At 40.5% G+C, this 23,537-nt stretch overlaps 1 protein-coding gene across 1 annotated transcript in view; it reads left to right on the top strand.

Moving 5' to 3' along the window:
• The window catches only part of map3k10 (mitogen-activated protein kinase kinase kinase 10), a 40,739-nt gene that overhangs the window by 5,737 nt on the left and 11,465 nt on the right, over positions 1–23,537 (top strand). Inside the window, exons 2-3 of the mRNA XM_028574411.1 lie at positions 21,575–21,755; positions 22,902–23,050. Coding sequence (XP_028430212.1) covers positions 21,575–21,755; positions 22,902–23,050 — 330 coding nt within the window. The remainder of the gene's footprint in view (positions 1–21,574; positions 21,756–22,901; positions 23,051–23,537) is intronic.

The raw sequence follows: 23,537 nt of genomic DNA, 5'->3' as shown, positions 1-23,537 counted from the left end.
AATCCCTCACTCGGTCTTCTCGAGTTTCACTCTTAAGCATGCATACCCTGCTCCCATCTCTTGACTCTCCCTCCTCCCTGTGTGGCTCAGTAACAGTAACGATGGGGGATCAAATGCGTATTGGACAGCAGAGCCTTGGCAACAACACCATAACACTGCCTTTCCATGGTGACATGGGCACTGCTTCTGTGTCACTGAGTCATACAGCTGCTAGCCGCTGTCCGCTGCTGCACAAAATGTCAGTCCCCCTATTTAGAGTATTGTCTGTGTGAAAATAGCAACTTAATAAATGCAGGAATGTCTAATGAAGGGCTTTGACCCTGTTTTCCACCCTGAACGATGACTGAAAATGTGTGGGTGCTAATCATTAAGTATGTGATTAGACTGTGACTCACACTCATACTGAGGGATGTTTGCATTAGCCTGGCAATGCCCAGAAGCGTGAGGCATGGAAAGAAAGTGAGAGCGACTGAGGTAGGGAGTCAAAAGATTTGGAGAATAACAGGGTGGAATAGATCAGGTTGTGAAGGGAAAATAAGCTCAGGGACCAGAGAGAGCAGAGATGTATGAAGCGAGAGAGGAGATGGATGGGAAACAACAAGAGAAGGAGAGCGCGGGGGATAAACAGCGGTTCATCTCAGTTTAGGGTTACACCTCAGCTCATTGTCCAGGTGCGCTGGTCTCAGGTGTCCTCTTTAAACCGCCGACCACTTGGCATCACTGCGGTTACAGAGCAGCTCAGGCCCTGAGCCTCTCCTGTCTTCCATCAGCCAGCTTCTGCACTCAGTGAACACACAATCTTTATTCTCCCACAGAAGAATTCATCAAGGCAAAATGTGACACTGCTCATAGACTCAGTGTGTTTGAAGCTTTACAAATATTTTACAACCCAGGGATTTTTTATTTTTGGCCCACTCAAATGCTTTCATCTAATTTTATCCCTGCCAAGTTAAAGATTTTTAATACGTGTCCTTGTGCATGTGTGAGTGTATTCTTTGTTTTAACCTGAGTATTGTAGGTCAGTCAAAGCCCACAGTGAGTCTGTGTAACGGGGATAATCTGATTACTGTGACCTCCTTAGTGTGATGTCACAGCATGTTTGTGGGTTGGCAGGTCATCGCCCCTGTGGTCACGCCTTACCTGTCTCTGATCCTGGATCAGCCTCTAGTCTCTCAAAGCATAGGGCACCAGTCCTCTTTGATTGGCTCGACTGACATGTGGGATTAAAGTAGAAACAATGGAAAGGTTCAGAGTGCCCTTGATCACTAGGGGTGCAACTTTCATCTTCAAATAATCTGTTTTATTTTCTTGATTAATCAATTAAAGGGATACTTTGCCTTTTTTAATCCAGCTCTGTGCCATCTTTATGCGGGCAGTGTGTTTAGATGAACGATGTTTGGCTTCCCTCCATGGCGCCAGTGCATGGAGGAGCAGAGCAGCGGAGGTCTGCTGAGATCAGACGAATTTCGGCGAACATACGCTTTTCTGCTCCAATTTCGGCAGACCTCTGCTGCTCTGCTCCACAGGGAGCTCTGTGCACTGGCACCACTGAGGGAAGCCAAACACCATTCATCTAAACACACTGCCCACACTGCCATGACACAGAGCTGGATTTAAATCAGCAAAATATCTTTTCAATTGTATGGTCTATAAAATGCTGAAAAAGTTGCAACTTGACACATTAAAATGTCTTTTTTTGTCTGATCAACAGTCCAAAAGCCAAAGATATTCAGTTTACAGAACACTAAGAAAATAAGTAACCATCCACATTTAAGAAGCTGGAACCAGTGTGTTGCAGATTAAGTTAGTAGATTGAGTAATCAATTAATCGACTAATCGCTTCAGCACCATATGAGACTAGATATTAATTTCGGCTCATAATATCCTGATACAACCTAAAAGTGATTTTTTCTTCATCTTTATGAACCAAAAGTACGGGGGGGTAGTAGTTGATTTAAATTAATCTCACCACTTTATCTGCAATATGTCGAATTTTCCGAAATCACCAATAGTAATCAGTATTATAACTTGTATTATAAAGTATTGACAGAGGTGTATTTGGTCAAATATATTATAATATTTATTTAATATACTCATTTCTCACTTTCATTACTACTGCCTGGATATGAGACTAAGTCATGGTTCCTTTTTAAAGTACATGTACAACACTGACACTTTATATGGAGCTCTATAGAGGCTTAAAGACTGAGTCAGCTGCAGGTAAGACAATACAGGTGAGCTGATCACCTGTCGCAGTAAGACACAGGCCGGGTCATATCTGTACCTGCCGCCTGCTCTTACATGACTGGAATGTCTCACTGTAAATGTTTAAATACATACCGCTAATCTTTGCCTTTCCCATTGAACACCTGATAGATAAGATGTATCCACCTTAATTCAACTCTTATTAAAACAAATGTGAATATAAGTTGTAATGTCATGGTCCCAGATGAAGCTTCTGTGATGTTTTACTGTCAATGCAGAGCCTAATAGACACCCTCCAAAGAGCATGGTTGACATTACCTGTTGTGACAATGGAACTTTCAAATGGACGCCATATTTACACAGTCAACAATCATCTGAACAGGGAGCCCTGTGTCTCGAAGCAAGCTTGTCAAGTATGCTGTTTGCTCATAGATAGGGGGACCAGATTTCCGGGAGCTGAAACCGGGACACTTTGCGTGTGACCGTAGTGCTTGTGCATGCGCACACGCTTTTTAACGTGAACATGTGCCAGCCGAGGTCAGACATAGACAGTAACTTCATTATTTTGATCATAGGCTCCTCATCTAATAATAAATGTTTTTTTTTTTTTTTTTGGTAAATTAACAAAATTGCAGCAACAGCCTTTTTCAGTTCAGAATGAGATTTATGTTGAGACTTTTCTAAAAAAGATTTTTGAAGTGTTATTTATTCCAATAACACCAAAAGAATTAAAATGATTGAAAATTTTGAGCATTAAACACTTCATTTCCTGCCTTCTGGTGAATTTTTATGCACCTATTTCTACCTTTTTCTGAATCAATGTATGCTGCAAATATCGTTATGTAAAGAGAAAAAATAGATTACAATCCAAATAGAAAAACATAATGGAATATATTGAGGCTAACAGGCATTTTTTTATTGCTTTCAAATATGTATTCTCCTTTGGATGGACTTTTCTAATTATAGCTGAGTCAGCACACATGTAGCCTAGGCATCATTTACTCCTCCCTCCTGTTTTGCTCTTTTGTTGTTAATGTAGGCCTATTAATAAACCCTGGACTGTAATATTTCAGATGTGTTTGAGCAATGTCCAAAACTTTGTGCACATTCAAAATACAGTATATCTGTGTTCTCTGTGATTTGGAGGAGTCATGATTTTGAGAAAAATAAAGTTATAATAGGCTATTACAAGAATAAAGTCACTATTTCAGAAATCTACCTGCACCATAGTCTGGTTTTACGTGATTGCTGTAGCTCTCAGACCTTCTGACAGACACAGAGCCCTGTTTGGGTGTCTGAATGGGACAAAGAGTTTAGCTAGGGAAGTGGCCGTACGCTGCTCTACATCGGAGGTGGAAAACCGAATCTACTGCAGAAATACACGGAGCACAAACGCAACACATCTACCGCAGCATGTCAACAGCAGAGCGCATCCGTTATAACCTGAGGCTGCGCTGCATTTTACAGAGAGAGTGGACACTAAGAGACGCACAGGTCTTCTTCAGAGCTCCATGTGGTTGAGTCTGAACAATAGACTGTAAACATCACGTCACAGGAACTTCAAACTAAATCATTAGTATTGCGCTCCTTAACTTTGTGTTGATGGCATCAATGTATTACACTGATTTGGCTAGGATTCCTCCGAAAACTTCACCCGGCTTTTACAGCTTTTCCTCAAGGGGGTAAGCTTCGCTTCAGAACGCGAACCTCCGATGGCGCCATTTTGTTGCTACAAAGCGATCACCTCTTGTTAGCATTACACTGACCGCCATTTTGTTTTACGTCACTTGACTGCGAATAACTTTACATCTGAAGCGTTTAAAGACTCTATTTGTCCATTGTTTATTTATAAAGAAACACAACAATGTATAAAAGGCTCCATTACCTTGTACCTCATGTTATAGCTCCATAGCAGACGTTTTTGTAAAAATAGATAACGATTGTGTCATAACCAAGTGACTTACTGTCGCACAGTAGAGGAATTACCGTATAGTACAGGAGAAGCTCGCAGGCAGTTTCGACTTACATTAGCTGTTTAGTTTTAATTACTAATGTTAACTAGCATGTTAGTTAGCAATAATTAGCCTGTGCTTATGTTATCTCCTTACATATACCTACGCTCTCCGTCTCTGTAAGATTGGAAATGATTGAGATTTCTCTTGTCACAGCTACCAGAAGACTTACAACTTTCAGACACGTTGCTCACGTCACATTTACGTTGTCTCTGTCAGTTGGAGGCTGCGCAGTAAAGGAAGTGATCACCGGAAAAGTGCTTCTAATAGCCTTCACTGGTCTCCATCCAGAGCAACGGGGTCTATTGGTCCATTGTATATATGTCAATGCTTTTCCTCCACGTAGGGACGGTTGCTAGGTGATAGCAACAAACACAACATGGTCGGACCCTGCATGTAGCTGCCCTTTCTATTCGCCTCGGAAAAATAATCTGGAAAGAGTTACATTTGGGACTACACTCAAAACATTCGGGGCTCAAGCCCCAGCTAAATCGTCTGACGCCGCTCCTCCTAAAACCGGGACATTTTAGCGTCCCGACAGGCTTTTGTCGGGACGTATGGTCACCCTACTCATAGAGGAATATTTAGATTAAAGCAAGAAAATACAAATTTATGTAATAGATTTCTTTGGGCTTTTTCCTTTAATTTTGTTGTTAAACTAGCTACCATGACATCAACAACAGCACATGCTGCTGTAATAGCCAGTTAACAGATTAGCAAGGCGAGATATGGCAAATAGTTGCTGCCATTGAAAAGCCTGCATCTGGCTGTGTGTGTGTGTGCGTGCGTGCGTGCATGTGTGTGCGTGTGTGTGAGAATGTAAGTGAGTCTGTTGAGGAAAGGATTAGAGTGGAGGCCAGTGCCGGCTGATAATCCCTTAGACAGACAGAGCGGTGGAGGCCGAGACTGTGACTAACTGGAGTGTGAGCTAGCAATACTGTATTAACTTAATACTTATCTACTTAAAATCAGTTTCAGTAATAGAGACTTGGAGGTAGTTGCTGTTTGTAAGTTTAAACTTAATGTAGTATAATGTATGTGGAGATTTAGTCATCAAATAGCAATGGGTTGTACAGCACAAGCTAATGTAGAGATTAGTCGTCACTAAATATTGTATTCACAACCAGTAACTGCCACGTAGCTGTGTAGCTAACTGAACCGACTGACAAAGCTAACGTTTGCTTGCTAGTAAGAGATATAGAGATAAATAAACATCTCCAGGTGTGGGGTCAAAAAACTCCCAGCAAATTGAATTCAACAGAGCAACATTTTGATCGAACAGAGATGGTCATCAAAATGTTCATTGTCAAATGTTTTGTCTGACTTTTGCTACACCTGGTAACCACCAGGTTATGTAGCTAATTGAATAGAACCCGAAGATAGATAGATAGATAGATAGATAGATAGATAGATAGATAGATAGATAGATAGATAGATAGATAGACAGACATACACAGTATATATATATATATTCATGAATTGAACCAACTGACAAAGCTAACATTAGCTTGCTAATTTACATATTAGACTGAAGACTAAAAGAGGTTATGGGATATAGTCAACACATCTGACCTGGTGCTTTAATTACATTTTCAAAATATTATGCAAATGTATTTAGTCCCACTCTTTCTAAACTGTTTTCAATCTCCATGTATGCATAAATTAAGCAAAGTCATAGGTAGTAGTTAACATTATAACGGAAAGCAATGGATTTATGAAGAGCTGCAACCCAATCTTGATAGATAGTAGCATATTTACAGTTTCACTCTCTTTTCAGCCTTGTGTTTAAAGTGTTCATAGTATGCTTTTTGGCTTTTTCCCTTTACTTTATTGTGTTATATATCTTTTTTGTTTAGGTTTACAAAGTGAAAAAGCCCAAAGTCCACCCCAAAGGGACTTACCATCTCCAACAGAAAACACTGTTCACAAACCGCTCTATTGTAGTCCAGCCTTTACTTCCGTGACAAACGTGCATGCGTCACTTTGTAACACACGTTATAATACTCACCTAGTTGCTAGTATGGCACGCCCTCATACTCTGCTTCTGACTGGGTAGTAGTTCTTACCTACTGAAAAGTGAGGGGAACATGTTCACCAGTAGAAATTGGGCTCTTGGGACAGAATGATTACACACCAGGCTGTGTTTTAATTTCTGCGGGCAATGTATGCACGCTTGGGGTGTGAGTAATAGGCCAGTGTGCGTATGGAGGTCGGGCAGCAGGACATGCTGGCGCTTGGGCAGAGAACTCACTCCTACTATCACACACATGTACACACTCATGTACACACTGCAACAGGGCAACAATGACCCCATTCTCACACAGCAGCCCAAGAAAGAACGAGCAGGACCCACAATGGCAGAAGTCACTGCAGGGGGGATGGGGGGCGAAGGATGAGAGATAGAGGCAGCGAGGGGCGACTGTAGGCTGTGAATGACAGAATGGAGAGATGGATGGAAGCAAGGCAGGATGGGTAAAGGAATGCAGTGGCTGTGGAGAAACCCCTGGAGGCTCGGTTGGGAAAGGGAATAGAGAGATGGATGGGGGGAGGAAGAGATGAAGGCAGGAATAGGGAGAAGTATAAGGCCAGTTTGAGAGGAGGTCAAACCATTCTTCTCTCTCTCAGTGAGTTGGCTACAGATTAAGGCTAACGGCCTTGATGGACTCTAGACTGCAATTTTCCACTATCTGCGACTGTCTGTACTGCAGGCCTCATTATATCAATATACTTCAAGTTCAAGTCAAAGACACACATTATTTAACAACTGCAGCCATATGAACACCAGCACATGCAGATAATAATCTAAAACAAATTCCCTTTAATGAAAGTAGATGTAGCATACTAAGCTTTCCAAATCATCTTGAACTGAACAAGTAAATGTATGTGCATTACTGTTTGAATAAATATATTTAAATGATACATTACAATTTAAATGAAGTTCCAATGATATTGAGTGAGCCACAGAAAAAGGTTACTGTCCTCATTTTGTCCACCACCACTGGTCCAGACTGAAATAACAAAAAAAAGAAATTAAATGGATTGCTATGGAATTTGGTGCAGATATCCATAGTCGTGCTGCGTCAGCCCTGGAGTAAGGTCTGGCTACACCGCTCATCTATTCTGGGATAGGGGAAAAGAAGGGGTGCAACTGGCGCTCTGGCACGTTTGTATTTCTTTAAACCAATCACAACCGTCCTGGGCAGTGCTAAGCCCTGGATGAAGCAATGGTGCTCTTGCAAAATACATAGCAGAGATAGGGGAAGGGGAGCGGCGGATGTCAAGCTTTATCCGAGCAGATATAGCCTGACATCTGTGGTTTTGAGTTCTATATCTCCACACCTATTCAATGGATCACCGTGAAATATGGTTCATACATCCATGTCCCGCCTCAGGATGAATTGTAATAACTTTGCTGATACCATGACTTTTCATATAGCACCATCATCAGGTCAGTTTTAATCTGCCCAATACTTTGGTTAAGGTCCAAATATCTGCAAAACTAATGCCATTCCTATCAGCCTTTGTACTTTGAGTTTAGTGCTAAATGGCAAATGTTCTCATCCTAATCTAAAATGGTGAACATGATAAACAGTATACCTGCTATCAGCATGTTAGCATACAGTGACCATGTTAGCATGTTGACATTAGCTTTTAGCGTAAAGCACCACTAGTGTGGGTATAGGCTTCTTAAAGCAGCAAATTCACCCCAAAACATACCGTAGCAGTGATGTTTTCTGTTTCCATGGGAGCAATCTGTTGTTGTGTTTTTCCTCTGTTGGCAATATCCATTCAGACAAAACATCTAATGTCATGTTGAGATTCAGTATCTCCACTGCAGCTCCAAATGGAGTTAATTTCGCACCAATCTCAGACATCAAATGTGGATAAAAATATTTGTCAGGACATTTTATTTTAGACTCAGTGTTATTCTGACAGCTGCAACAGCAGGGAGAAAACCAGAGAAATGAGTTCTCCACCGACAGTTGCCTGATCAGACCAGAATGCACCACGCAATAAGACACAATTCACATTGTGGAAGGGTTGATTTGACTTTTTCTCAGTAGTAGTGGACTGAGAACGCAGGTTGAGGGAAAATTATAGTACCTGACAACAAACTAAAAGTCAGGCTGATGACAACAAACAGTGAAGAGAATCAGGATTGTTAGGACTTTGGACTGTTTTCAGTTCTCTGGCACGGTGGCACCACATGAACTCGGCCACACTGCTAACAGATGTTTGTATTGTCTCGCTGTCAGATGGGAACACTGCTGAGTTTCTGTCTGTCTCAGTGAGTGAGAGGGAGGGCTACAGTGACACAACTCAACCATACAGTGACACCCAGTCAATGGCTGCATGATTGCAAATAAATACACATGCATGTGCCAACACGCCAACACACGCCAACACACACACACGCCAACACACACACACACACACACACACACACACACACACACACACACACACACACACACACACACACACCCCAATTATTTTCTCCATTGCTCAATAAAAAGTTGATATGAAGCCAGTTAACATTGATGAGTCCCTGCTGCTCTCTTTTACTGCAGTGCAGCTCAGGCTCTCTGTGGCCCTGCCAAGCATACTGACACACATTTACACATCCTCTTGCTGTATGTTGTTGTACATTATGAATTGCATAATTCAGCTGAGTAACAGTTTTAGTGAAACACACTGTGGTTTCATTTGCTGCTTGTGATCACTGTTCAAATGTTTTTTGTCACATTTTTTGATCAAAAAACTGTAGCCATACACACAAGTACACACACACTGTAACACCAGTAGATTATATAATTGCAGTGTATTTGCATAAACAGACCGAAAGCTGGAACATCTTATAGCTTCTAGTGTTTCTAAATCCCTGTCTGCAAACTCTGTGTCAAGAGAGAGGCGAACAGTTGTGCAGCAAACACCAACGTTAAAAATGCCACAGGCAGCGCCTTTCCTTATCATCGCCTCTAATTCACCTCAGCTCTTCAGTCAGACGGAGCGTCTGAGAAGCAACGGCACGAGAGGTCGTCTGAAATGAAATCCAAGATGACAAAGAAGTGTAACCAGAGGTGAAAACACTCCGAGACAAAACATTTGTGTTTTACTTTCTTCTTTGTTTTTTTAACTTTAGCTATCAAATGAGTTTTGGTTATGTAAAGTCAAAGTTTCCTGCAGAATAATGCTCCTGAATATAAACACAATACAACTTACTGTTTTTCACCACTATACGGGGGCAAAGCCATACATTTCAGTAGACAAAGCGATAAACACAGTAATGTCACACACTTACATTGGCATCTCCTGTGCTGTTGTACGTATGTTGGGTGGCTGTTGACTCTGCTGTTAGAGGGTCATTGTTGTTTGCCAGCAGCCTGGCACGGAGAGTGGGGAGTCGGGCCAAGCAGAGAGGGCGCTGGGTGTCCCCCGAGCCGAAAGTCCTTCACCCAGTTTCATAGTGGAGTCAAGTAGAGGACACTTCAGTCAGACAACAGAAGTGTAAAGTGTATAGAGTCAATACTAGAATGTAATGTTTTATTCAACCTTTATGTTCAGGAAAGATTTGACATGTATACATGTCATGTTTTACACTTGAGTGGATTCCTGGACAACCCACTGAGAGCTCAGGTCTATCTTCTGTATAACTTATGCACAAATTAAAATGACATGCAATATTAAATTTAATATACAACACTGCTCAGTTTTTCGATGGATTATTGTTTTTATCAATTTTCACTTGTTCTGAGAATGACCATAAGTCAGAGACCTTTTCATTCTATAAGACTTTTTTTTTTTTAAAGAAAGAAAATAGTTGTAATGACTGGATTTGCACTGGAAAGTTGAATTAAGCTGTTTGTTAGTCGGTGCATTTTTTTGCATCATAACTAATAAGAACAATAGAAACACACTTTCATGTGTTTGTTTCCCCAGAATTGATAGAGGAAACGGGCGACACTGCTGGTAAAATAAGTGAAAAAAAGATCGTCATTTTGGTGATTTTTACTGACAAGTTTTGATATGACGCCTTTATCAGAGCTATTAGATGTGAATTAAATTCACCAAAGTAATACATGAGGTGATTATTTTGCTTTTTTCCTGCCAACGTTGTCCTAAAGCCTCTTTAAGGAAACAAAAGTTGTAGTTATTTTTGCACCCAGCTAAAACCGCCTGTTTCCTCTTTTACCCACTAGATTGTTGGAAATGGTAAATTCCGCCTTGAATTTGGCTCCATATTGTAGCACACAAAAGCAGTTAACTTCTGTGCAATTCGTCAAACTAAAGGAGCCATAAAAGTTCAAATCTGTCATAAGTAAAAAAGCTCAAATCTCTCCAAAAATTCCCACACTGTAAGTACTCCCTTTTTCATACCACACACACACACACACACACACACATACACAGTCAACGCAAAAAGAGCCTAGAGAAAGCCGCCTCATTTAATACCTCAATCTCTTCTGAGAGAGAGGCTGCCTGGTCACACGAATCTGGCAGCTGTGTTTGTGTGGAGACAACGTGAATGGCTGCAGGGTGAAACTGTGCCACTGTGCGGCTCAGGATTAGAGCCCTGATGGCCTGTGGTGGTACAAGTGGACCCAAGCCAGGGTATCAATGACATGGGAGCATACTCACTACAACCTCCATATCAAAGCGGGGGATGGGGAAGACACCCAGTGATTTTCGCTGCACGTCTCACTCTGGTGTTGATCCGTTTTTATTCTTAATTGAGTGTTGCTTATGTTCTGAGATGCTCTAAATGCCGTCTAAGTCCTGTCTGTTTGAAGCAGTTACCACACTGCTATATTTTCCAACTTTTAGATAACTAAACTGAATGGTTTTGATAGAGAAACAACAGTTTGAAATTTTCACACTGTATTTGAATTAAATAGACATGGATTTTAGGTTATTTGAAGGTTTTTGTGTGTGTTTGGAGAGATCTTTCGTGTCTTCCTGTGCTTGAAATCTCTTGAGAGACGAGATGTGTGAAAGCCAAAGAAAAATGGAGAGACCTATTGAGATACAAAGACATCTGGTATGTGCTGCCAGGAAAATGACAAAAGCTCTCCCTCCAGTCATCTCTCTTTACCTCAAGCAGCCCGCATCTTTTCATCCACTCATTGTTACCCTCTTTCTTGTAGTGCTTGTTCCTTTTCACCCTCATCTCTCTCTCCGTTTCTTGCCTTTTCGTACTCTCCTGCACCGGCTCTTCCTCCCTTTTCAGCTGCTTCTTCGCCATATTTCATTCTCCCCGCTTGCCCTCGTTTCTGCTGCTCTTCACTCTTGTCATTTGTGTCCCTTTCTTGCCTCCTTCCTCCTCTCATCCTCTGTCTTCCCTCCCCCATTCATCATCTTCAAACCGCCACCCGCTTTCCCCTCATCTTCTTACCCCCCCACACATACACACACACACATACACCCTCCCACCAACACCCCACATTATGTACACACAATCGACCTCTCAGTTACTCTGTTTTTTTGACTCCCTGCACTTTTTTGCTTTCCCTGCGTCTCTTCTTCCATTTCTTCTCCCCGGTGTGTTGTGATGGTAGCCAGGCTGGCGACAGCTGCAACAGCAGACAGTCAGGCAGTGGGCACCGGCAGCGGGAGGGAGGGGAAGAGGGGATGGTTATTTGGGAAAAGAGGGGATGCGAAGATGAAGAGACAGTCATAAGGCAGTAGGGTTGGAGGGGGAGGTTCCTTTTTTTGGTTGGCAAGGTTTTGATCGTTGCCGAAGCAGAAACAGAGACGTCGGGCCCACAGGGGCGGGGGGAGCTGGCTGCTCGGCATCCCATGGGCCCGTATCTCATCTGTTGATGCACTGTCGGCTAGCTGCCATGTCAGTCAAGTTGCTGTATTTGTCACCCTGACAGATGGCTGGGACCAGCACTGAGGTGGTACTGTTAGCCTAAACAACCAGCAGGTTTGGTTTGGTGAGCTGCGGAGGGTTAGAGGGAGATATCAGAGACTCTTTCGGGAGTTTGTTGGAATCTGATTTGCTGATTTGGCACCACGGCAACAGCTGTTCCACCCAACAACTACACCTGTGTTTGCATAAGAGAGGAGGATGAAAAAGCGACTAATGAGGAGAAAGGGAAGATGGGTTGGAAAGAGGAAAAAGGAAATGTCTGCGAAAAACCTTGCGAACTGCTCTCATACACTCAGAGAAATAATGTTCATGATGGTTGTTGTGTGTTTTTTTTCTGTCTTGGTGAAGTTTATTCCTCAAATCTGGAACATCAACGATTTACGTACCAGCTGGTAGAACAGTAAGGCCATAAACTGTTGATTATATACAGTAGATGCTCTGATTCCAATAAAGAATCCACTGAATTTAAAGGGGCACTTCCCAGAATGTTGGCGGACATGAATGTGGCAGATTTAAAACAAATGGTCAAAAAAAGCAATAGATGCTGAGATATCCTGACCTTGACTTTTCCCAATCTTGAGTGCGGGTTAAACTTTGGAAGCTATCATTCCCATAATGCCTCATTAGACCCTACTTTCTAAACTGCCAAATCTGTCAGACAAAAGTTCAAGGTTATTTTTCAGACTTTAGAAAGCTCACTGCAAAGCCAGAGAAAATGAAGATTTCACAGGAGGAATCGTAATCCTCAAATCAGCGGAGCGCCCTTTTAAACAGTAAATTAAGTGAGAAAAAGAAAAAAACCAAGCATCCTCATAGACGCAGCAGGGTTTTCTTCTCCTCTTTCCCAGCATCATAGGCTCGGACTGTGACCTCTGCCCTTGTTACCATAACAACAAGTTAACACAAAACAAGAAGAGTTGCTATGTTGCTATGGAAGACTTTTCGTGTCAACTCTAAAAACTGATTTGAACACTTTTGTGAAGTTTGTATCGTCATTGAGTCTCTATCATGGTGTGGATTTCATCTTATGTTGGGAAATCCAGATCTAGTGCAGAAATACAGAATGCACTTGTCTCAATATGTGATTGAAGGGGTATTTCATTTGTCATTTTGCCAAAATGTAAAAGTGCAGTTCTAACATTTGTACTCAATGTTGTTTCTTAGATTAATTGTGAAAATGAAAACAGTGGATTTCACCTGTAACTGCACAACACCAACATCAGTTAAAAACAAACTCATTAAGACTCCTGGAAAATCTTTAACATACTGATGACTTCGCATAAACATACGCGCCCACTTTCTTAAGCCAAGTGGCGTGTTATCTGTACGCATTTTGAACTATCCGCGCGTATTTCTACGCTGTATACAGCGGACGAAAACTCACGCCACTTGGCGTATTATCGCTAGAAAGCGACGGTTGAGTTTAGGAAACGTGACACGCGGGTTGGGTTTAGGAAAAGAAGAACTGGTTGGGTTTAGGAAAAGAAGAACAGGCTTGGCTTTAGTAAAAGAAGAAAACAACAGTTGAGTTTAGGAAACATGACACGCGGGACACAATCCCCGGTCTTCTAGGTGAAAGTCCTGTGTTTTACCTATCCACCACCCCGGCCAACCTCCCTACACGAATTTTCACCCTTTCATACTACTCACTACGGCGTGAATTCACATGCAATCGCAAGGTAATGGAAGTCAATGGAAGCCAAACGGCATTGATAAACACGCTAAAAAGTGAGTATGCGTCTTGATAACGCGCCAAAAATGGCATACGAATTGGCGGGTCATACATACGCCACTTCATTAGATCAGACTGGACTTTGAGCTCTGAGGCCACTGATTAAAGATTGTGGTTTAGACAAGATCAGGCCAAAGATTGCAAAATAAATCAGGGAAGGTCAGTTTCACTACTTTATTGACCAGTTACAACGCAGACATCAGATGGACCAAAAAATATATCTTTTTAGCTCAACATCTGTGGGCTTTAAAAACTGCAAAAGCCTGCATCAAATACTCCATCCTAAACCTATAGTGTATTCTCATTTCCCTGGTTCTCTTCTGTAGGGAGTTTCCAGATAAGAACCACCTAATGCCAAACATGTTTGTTTATAGTGTTATAAACTTTGATGGAAGTGGCTCTGACAGAAATACCACCACTCAGAGAAAAGGGCCATGGATTGCATTCCTCTGTGGGGAAATATCTGAGTGGGCTGTAAGCTAATGCTTTATGCAATGACTAACCAGTCTGGAGATCATTAGTCAGGTTAAAGCCTCGCTGGTTACTCCTGTGTTTGAACATTGACTCAGTGGCATTTCTCAACACACAACACTGAGCCGGGGTCAGGGTCCAAGGATGGAGGAAAGAGCGGCGGCAGTTGAAAGGTTAAATCAACACTTAATCACACGGTGCAGGAAACCGTTGAGCTCTCTGATTTCTTTCTAAAAGTTTGACAATCAGCGGATTTTTTTTTTAAAGATTATTTTTTTGGGCTTTTCCACCTTTAATTGATAGGACAGCTAGGTGAGAAGGGGGAAGACATGAAGAAAATTGTCACAGGTCGGATTCAAACCCTGGACCTCTGCATCGAGGCATAAACCACTCAGTATATGTGCACCTGTTCTACCCACTGAGCCAACCCGGCCACAATCAGCAGATGTTTTTGACAGCTAATCAATAATACTTGGCTGTGACAGAACTGCAACATGCTATAACGTCTCATACTGTGCCCTAAACCCTGCAGTCCTCAAAGTCTGCACTTAATGACAAATGGTGCATACCCACAGCGTGCCAGTCCTCAATGGGTTTAAATGGTATTGGTACACTTTCACAAGGCATCACACGGACCAGGGCCTATTTTCTACATTATCTGGATATCTTTTCTGGAGTAGAACCCCTTTCAAATCTGGAACATCTGGACATAAGAAACTTAATCAGGGCGCTCATATCAACAGAGCTGTAACGATTAGTCGATTAATCTAACGACAGAAAATTAATTGGAAACTATTTTGACTGAATAGATTTGGATTTGTTGACTGTTGGTTGAATAATACATACTATTTGAAGAGGTCACTTTGGGCTCTTGGAAATTACACTGAGCATTTTTACTACTTTCTGACATTTTATTGACCAAACAAGGGAGAAAATAATGTGCATGTTAATCATAAATGAGAAAACCCTAATCAACAGCAAGAACCGGATCACTTTATAATACTATTTATTAACTTGATACTAAAATTAGTTTAATTGCAAAATGTACAGTAATTCTTGCAATGTGGCTCCAGGGCTAGCAATATCTGTCAGCTATCAAAATCAAAATGTATAATTTGTCCAATACTTTGGTTTGTGAACACATGCCTGCATAACTAATGACATTACCTTCAGCCTCTGTACTTTAGTGCTATTAGTAGACATTAGTCAATGTTAGCATGCTAAGATGCTCTTATAAGATGGTGTACACTGTTAAATATGAGCATTGCTACTACTACAACTTTACGTTTACTTCACCACTGAGGCTTAAAGTGCTCATATTATGCTTTTTGGCTTTTTCCCTTTCCTTTGTGTTATTTATCTTTTTTGTTCACGTTATAGGTTTACAAAATGAAAAAGCCCAAAGTCCACCCCAAAAGGACTTCCCATCTCCAACAGAAGACACTGTTCACAAACTGCTCCAAACAGCTCTATTGTAGTCAAGCCTTTACTTCCGTGACGAACGTGTGTCACTTTGTAACCAAGGTTAACGAAAACGAACAAAATAACGAAAACTAGGTGGCAAAAAACATTGTCGTTAACTGAAATAAAAATAAAAACGAGGCATTACAGAAAAATGATAACTAACAAAAACTGTAATGTGTTTGACAAAACTAACTAAAATAAAATGATAGAGTAAATGTCCTTAGTTTTTGTCTTTCATAGAGCAAATAACGTTATATCTTCCAGAGTTGACATTTCCGACCATAGACATCTATACAGTTTACGACTGGTAACCCAGAAATTCACACTTTCCATGTTTTATTGAACACAACATAGTCCATGCCCCTCACCTGGCATCATGGCGGTACCGAAAGTTGGAAGAAAGCGGCAGAGTCCTATTTGGGATTACTTTGAAAATGACTGTGTATCAGATAAAAGCAAGTGCCTCGCAGTGGAAGGTCGTAAAATATGTGGACAATTTATTAAAAGGGAAAAATCCCATGAATTTTAAAGTACATTTGAGAAGCGCGCACAAGGAGGCTAACCTAGCTTACCGGTACCTCAACCATAGACCTCAACAGGTAAAGGAGAACGCCAAGCCCCCCTCCCCTGAAACAGAAGCTAACTCCGGTAACGTAAGGGCCAGGCAGCATGACGGAGACAACCGCAGGACAGAACACCCTTCAGGCGACCCGATAGATGCTGGTTAGTAAATACGCAGGAACACCACAAATGGGAGGAAGCGTTGGTTAATCTGTTTATCAAACCACATCAGCTTCCAGCTGACATGGTGCTGTATCGTAGATCCCTGACACTCTGACATCAATGTCATGTCTGGCTCAAAAATGGGTTGAATAAATGCTGTTCATGTCTTCTTTAGTCTGTTGGCTATTTAGGTTTGTTCCTGGCACACGTCACTTACACATTTTGCACTTACTGCGGCGTCTTGTGTAGATTGTTTACATATTTGTGCCCACATGTACATTTTATGTACTGGTGTTATAGTTGAATACATTGTGAATACTTTATATTGTTTTGTTGAGTTATTATTACACAATACTTTTTCTGACCTTTTTGAATCTTGGCCCTGACAAATAACCCATATTACAAAAAAGACTAAAACTAATAAAAACTAAACTAAAACTAAGCATTTAAAAAAAGAAACTAAACTAGCAAACCTACTTTAAGAACTAATTAAAAGTAAACTGAATTTGAAAACAAAAAGTCAAAATAAAACAAAAATAACAACGAATGAAAATTGCAAAACTATAATAACCTTGTTTGTAACACACGTTATAATGCTCGCCTAGCTGCTAGCATGGCACGCCCTCATACTCTGCTTCTGACTGGCTAGTAGTCCTTACCTAGGTACTGTCAGGGCACGCCCTCATACTCTGCTTCTGACTGGCTAGTAGTCCTTACCTAGGTACTGTCAGGGCACGCCCTCATACTCTGCTTCTGACTGGCTAGCAGTCCTTACCTAGGTACTGTCAGGGCACGCCCTCATACTCTGCTTCTGACTGGCCAGTAGTCCTTACCTACGTACTGTGCATGTGCAACTCCCAACAAAGATGGAACCGAAGCGAGATGCCTCACTCTGTAGCTAAAACAGAGAGCTCAACACACAGGGTGAAAAGAGGAGCTGCAGCAATGTGCACTACAACAAAAATATGGTGTTTTTTGAAAATTAAACCATGTAAACCTATTCTGATATAACCTCTAAATACAATTATGAACCTGAAAATGAGCATAATATGAGCACTTTAAGGTCAGAAACAAACTTTGGACCTCATTTTTTTTTTATATATCTTACCGTTTGGTTTTGATTACAGCCTCACAGAGCTGCTAACTAACTACAGACTCGTGTTTTATCAGCAAGACATTATTTAGTAGCTCTCTGTAGGTTACAAACATAACACAGGTCATTGATAAGATAAAGTCTGATTGATATCAGCTTTGCACAGAAAGGTCTCAGTGGAGGACGGATACTCTTTGCATATAAAAATAAATGGGTCAGCTACTGAATGCTTGAATCTTCACTGAAACACTGAAAGTTCATTATTTGATCGTGGCATTTAAAGAGTAGTGCAGCAGCAGTTATTCCTGTTGATTACTATAATAGTAAAATTGACATATGTGATGAATCAATGACACATCCAGGCCTGTTATATTTCCCATGATGCATGTTGCTATGGAAGACTTTGTAGTAACCAGGGAGCTTGTCAGCTGTATTTCTCGCTTTCATCTCATTTGTGTGCTTTGCTCTATTTTGAGATAACATTTCCAGCAGCACTGCATTGTGTAAAAGCCACATTATCCTTAAGGACTTTTTCCGCCCTCCCTCTCTGATAAAATGTGCTGTGATGCCTCCGATGCCCTCGCGGGTGTTATTTGTGTAACGCTGCACTTCAGGTTTCTGTGCTGCCAGTCGAATACAAACATGTTGATCCTTGGTGTTTGACGTATGGATGAACCGCTGGCGGTAGTGAAAACCTGTGGCAGGATAAATGAATGAACATTCGCAGGTGGTGTCGAGAAGCTGCATGGAGAGTGCGAAGTAACACGATGATGTTATAATTAAATCAGGAGGAGCAGGTGGAAGCGCTGCTTCGCTCACGCGTTCAGTTTCTGTAAACAGGCCTCAGTTTCTGTCTTTCCTTGTTAGCCTCTTTTTTTCTGTACTCTCCTTCTCTTTTCCCCCGTATGGATGTGCTCCATATTTACTGTATACAAACAAAACGAACCAGGAACGGTAGACGGCGTGAGGAGGATACACCCGTTTAAGCATGCAAACACATCTTTCTTTCCGAGTCCGTCTGGACTCCATCTTTTGTTTTCCAGAGAAAGACTTAGCCCTGAGGAGACAGCTGTCCCTCACAGAGACGACAGCATCAGAATAGAAAAGATGACGGGAGACATGTTTTGAAGTACTTCTTCACTTTTAGTTTTCCATTTCAATGCTACTTTATACTTCTTGTTCACTATATTTTAAAGCAAAATATATACTTGTCACGCTACTACATTTATCTGACAGCTGGAAATTTGACATAGCAACAATGTGATCTTATAAAATATTATGCATTTTTGTAATTAAAACTGCTCACCTATAAATCGAGAAACTAATAATTTAATTGTAGATGAATCTGATGATTATTTTCTCTATTAATTAATTAATTAATTGTTGCGTCGATCAGAAAATATTGAAAAATGCCCCATAATGTCCTAGAGAAGTTGACATGTTAAATAAGATTAAATACAATTCAATGTACTTTAATAGAAGACTAAGAAAACCAGCAAATATTAACATTTGAGAAAATGGAATCCGTAAATATTTGGCATTTTTGCCCCGACTTGTTGCCGAATGATTTTCTGTTGCTCCCTTAATTATTTTCATTATCACTTATTTAGCAGAATATTTTTTATTATTAACTACTGTCCATGAGATGTGGATGAAAATAATAACATATACAATACATGCCCATGGTGACATAGTTAAATGTTTGAGTAAAAGTACTAATACCACAATGTAAAAATAATCCATTACAAGCAAAAGTCCAGCATGTAAAAGTACAAAAGTATCAGCAAATGTACTGAAAGTAACTAATGTAAAAGTACTCATCCTGCAGAAAAAATGTCACTGTGACTGATTATATATATATAACATTTGTTATTTTATATTGATACAACAGTGTGTAAGCAGCATTTACCTCCTGTAGCTGTTCCAGGTGGAGCTAAGTTGAACTACTTGTAATGTTACACTGGTTGGTAGTTTAATCCAGTGATTCCCAACTGGGTTAGGAAGAAAACAAATCTAAGTACTGTTAAACAAATGTGTGTTAATGTTTGACGTTTTTCCAATCTTTGCTGTTACTTGTGAAATATTAATAATGTGACCTATTTGGACCTTGACCAATTATTTGAATGAAAGCCATTTGAGAGGTTTAGAGGGGAAATGTCCCTCACACACACGTGAAAGTTTTGTAACTGTTCACAGACCAAAAAAGTTCATCTTAAACAATGTGCTGATCTTGTTTGAATGTTAAATCTTAATCTGAAAGGTTATCAGTAACTACAGCTGTCCAATAAATGTAATGGAGGGGACAATTACAATATTTCCTTCTGAAGTATAGGGGGGTAGAAGAGAAAAATATTAGTATTTCCAAGAAAAAGAATCTTGGAAATACTCAAATACAAGTACTTCAAAGCTGTACTTGAGTAAATCTTCTACCACTGATTGTTTTATTTAACCAACAGTCCAAAAGACAAAGACATGCAGTTCACTATGATATCTGAGAGAGAAAAGCATCAAATCTTCACATCTGAGAAACTGAGAATTTGGCAATTTTGCTTTAAAAAATGACTGAAACGAGTAATTGATTATCAAAATGCTTGCCAGTCGACTAATTGATTAATGGACTGATTGTTTGAGCTGTAATATAAAGTTACATTTACATGAAGGGGAGCTTCTGAAAGAGAACTTTTAAATGCAGGACTTTTACTTGTAATGGAATATTTTTACTGTGTGGTATTGCCACTTTTACTAAAGGAAAGGATGTGAATACTTCTCTCCAACTATGGAAATATGTACAGACTGGTCTGAGATCAATTCTTTATCACTGAAACTGGTCTCCTGGCAAGCTTGTGGACAGAGCAGAGCACAGAGAGGCACACCTTTATCACGTGAAAGTGTGTGTGTGTGTGTGTGTGTGTGTGTGTGTGTGTGTGTGTGTGTGTGTGTGTGTGTGTGTGTGTGTGTGTGTGTGTGTGTGTGTGTGTGTGTGTGTGTGCATGCACGCAGGAGTGCATGTGTGTGTAAACAAAGACACTGCTGTGTTTGTAGTCTCTCTCCACCACCCTTTGCATACGCCTGTAGATAAGTGAGAGAGAGAGAGAGAGAAAGCACCCCCCACCTGCCTCCCAGTGCCCGTGAACTGTGAACACTCCAAATATTTCCATAACCAGCCCTCACGCAGAAATGGAGGAAGTCGTACATGGAAGAGAGAGAGAGAGAGAGAGAGAGAGAGAGAGAGAGAGAGAGAGAGAGAGAGGTAACATTAACAAGGATACATTACAATGACTGTCACTGTATAGGCAATATACACTCGTCATCACACACTGCTGGACCAGAGGGGCCAGTTGTGCCCTTTAGCAGAAACCTGACTAGGACACTGGTCCGACCACACCTGTACTGTAAACACGACTGGTATTATTGAACATGCACTCCTTTTACACTTTTGTTTTTGAATGTGACACAGTTCAGTTACATATTTAGAGTATTAAAATGGACTTCATGTTTTGGTTTTCAGGGTGTTTTTGCTCTCAGAAACAATCAACAAGACTATTTGGTCAAATGTTGATGATTTACCAGTCCATCCTATTCATTATACAGATTTGTTTGACAATTTTATCTGCCGATTTTTTCTTCTACATAAATCAACTGTTTGGTTTTATATAATGTCAGAAACCTGAAAAAGTGCATCACAATATTTAAAGGCTAAGCTGAGGTCTTAAACATTTTTAATTTACCATCATAAAGAAGTAAAAAAAAACAAACATCAAATTCACATTTAAGAACTTGAAACCAGTACATTTCTTGTACTTTAGTGAAAAAAACTAAACAAAAACAGGATTTTTACTGTAATAATTCCTGACTTGTTGAGCTCTCTTTGCCGTTTGACCTCTTGTCAGGGAGCATTTCCATTACTAAAGCAGTTTTTATTTGTATTTTTCTGTCCAAAACATAATATACTGTGTGTACAGGACTGTCATATTTTAACACAAGATTCTGCTCCTCCTCAGTCCTCATCCTGGAGCCGGTGGAGCATGACGACTTGGGCGGGAGAACCCTGAAGATCACAGACTTCGGTCTGGCCAGAGAGTGGCACCAGACCACTAAGATGAGTGCAGCGGGGACTTACGCCTGGATGGCCCCAGAGGTCATCAAGCTCTCACTTTTCTCCAAGAGCAGTGATGTGTGGAGGTACTGTGTTTCACCTTATTCTCCCGATTTATACAGAACGTCTTCAGCCGGGCTGTCGAAGGGGGGCTAACATGTCACAATGTGAACTCCAGATGTTTTACGTATATGTACTATGTATTTAGTGGAGAGTAATAGTAATAAGAAACTTGGCTAAAGATAAGAATAGTTTTGTGATTTTTATGACTCAGTTTTCAGTCCAGTAAAGTCATCTAAAAGCTGTAGTAGGCACCTTATTTTTAGCGTTGCTGGGCAAAAACTTTTTCAAAAAAAAACAATTCAGCATAATAAGTGGTCTTCGAGACTTCTGCACCTCCTCTTGGCTCTGTTTTTAGGCTTTAGATACTCTAGCCCTTGACGAGAGACTTTGGCCAATCACAGGTCATTTCAGAGATAGAGAGCGTTCCTATTGGCTGTTCTAAGCATGCATTGCCTGTGTGACAAAGAATGGAGAGGGAGAGCTGCAGGAGACAACTCTACTTCAAATTCTGCTGTTTTTTTGTTGCATTCTAACCACTACAGATTTAAACCATGTGATTTAAATGTCACGATTTGAAAGATGTTAGTAATTGTATGTCATTATATGTATGTATCAGTAGTTGAACGAATAACTATAAATCCTTTACAATCAACAATTCTGCAGCATAAAATTGTAATACTAATAATAAAAATTTCTTAAGTAAAAATACGTAAGAATAATTAGCAAACTGTACTGAAAGTATCAAACGTAAAAGTACTCATGATTCAGACATTTTCTTCCTGCACGTGAGTGTTATTCTTTTTATATATACACAATATTAATGCATCAGTAATAATCAAATATATACAGTACATGATTATTACTGATGCATTAATATTGTAGTCAGTTTTAAGTCAAGTCAATTTTACTTATATTGCAAAATCTTAAATTGCCTCAACTGTTGGCTAATTCTATCTGTACAAATGCCTCATATTTTATAAGATCATCATTTGTTTTGGATATAAAATCTTTACAGTAACTAGTACCTACATTCGTCAGATAAATGGGAACTGGGGTCACTGATAAGAGATGGTCACTATCGTCCTATTCGAGGATAGTTTTTGCAGTCAGATGTGACATTAAAACATAGAAATGAATAAAACCATCCTTGTGTTTGTCTCTCGTCACAGTTTCGGTGTGTTACTGTGGGAGCTGCTGACCGGCGAGGTTCCCTACCGGGAGATAGACGCGCTGGCGGTTGCTTATGGTGTCGCCATGAACAAGCTAACACTTCCCATCCCCTCAACGTGCCCTGAACCTTTCGCTCAGCTGCTGGGAGGTAAGCAGCCTGGACACTCTTGAGTGATTATTATACCGCTATTCATAATTCGGAGTCAGTACTGCTTTCCTTGTTGAGAAAGTGATTTTCAAGTTGTCTTAAGTCGAGACAAACAGCTTGACAGTTTTTTTTTTTTTTGGTACAACTTCTTCCTACTTATCCCATTCATTAATGGTTGACAAGTTAACTTTCAAAAGCTTTATTGTGCTCTGTGTTTTGGGATTGAACTGTACACCGGTCATCAAATATAATTTTAAACATGTCACAGCTGTTGAAAGTGGTGAAACCGTACTTGAATTTTTGAGGTAACAGATGTTTTCATTCTGCATCTGGGAGCTGAGATGAACACGAAGAGTTAAAATGGATGGAGACCTTGAACAGTTTCATTAAGTTGCTTTTTAAACATCCTCCTGTAGTCCTGACCTCACATAGCCAGATTTCTGCTTTTCACCTTGCAAACAATCCAGGCAGCAACTCTGTTAACAGT

This window comes from Perca flavescens, chromosome 3 (genome assembly GCF_004354835.1).
Source record: "Perca flavescens isolate YP-PL-M2 chromosome 3, PFLA_1.0, whole genome shotgun sequence".
In the NCBI taxonomy this organism is placed as follows: domain Eukaryota; kingdom Metazoa; phylum Chordata; class Actinopteri; order Perciformes; family Percidae; genus Perca; species Perca flavescens.
The sequence above is the reverse complement of the archived record's forward strand: the minus strand, read 5'-3'. Positions and strand labels throughout refer to the sequence as shown.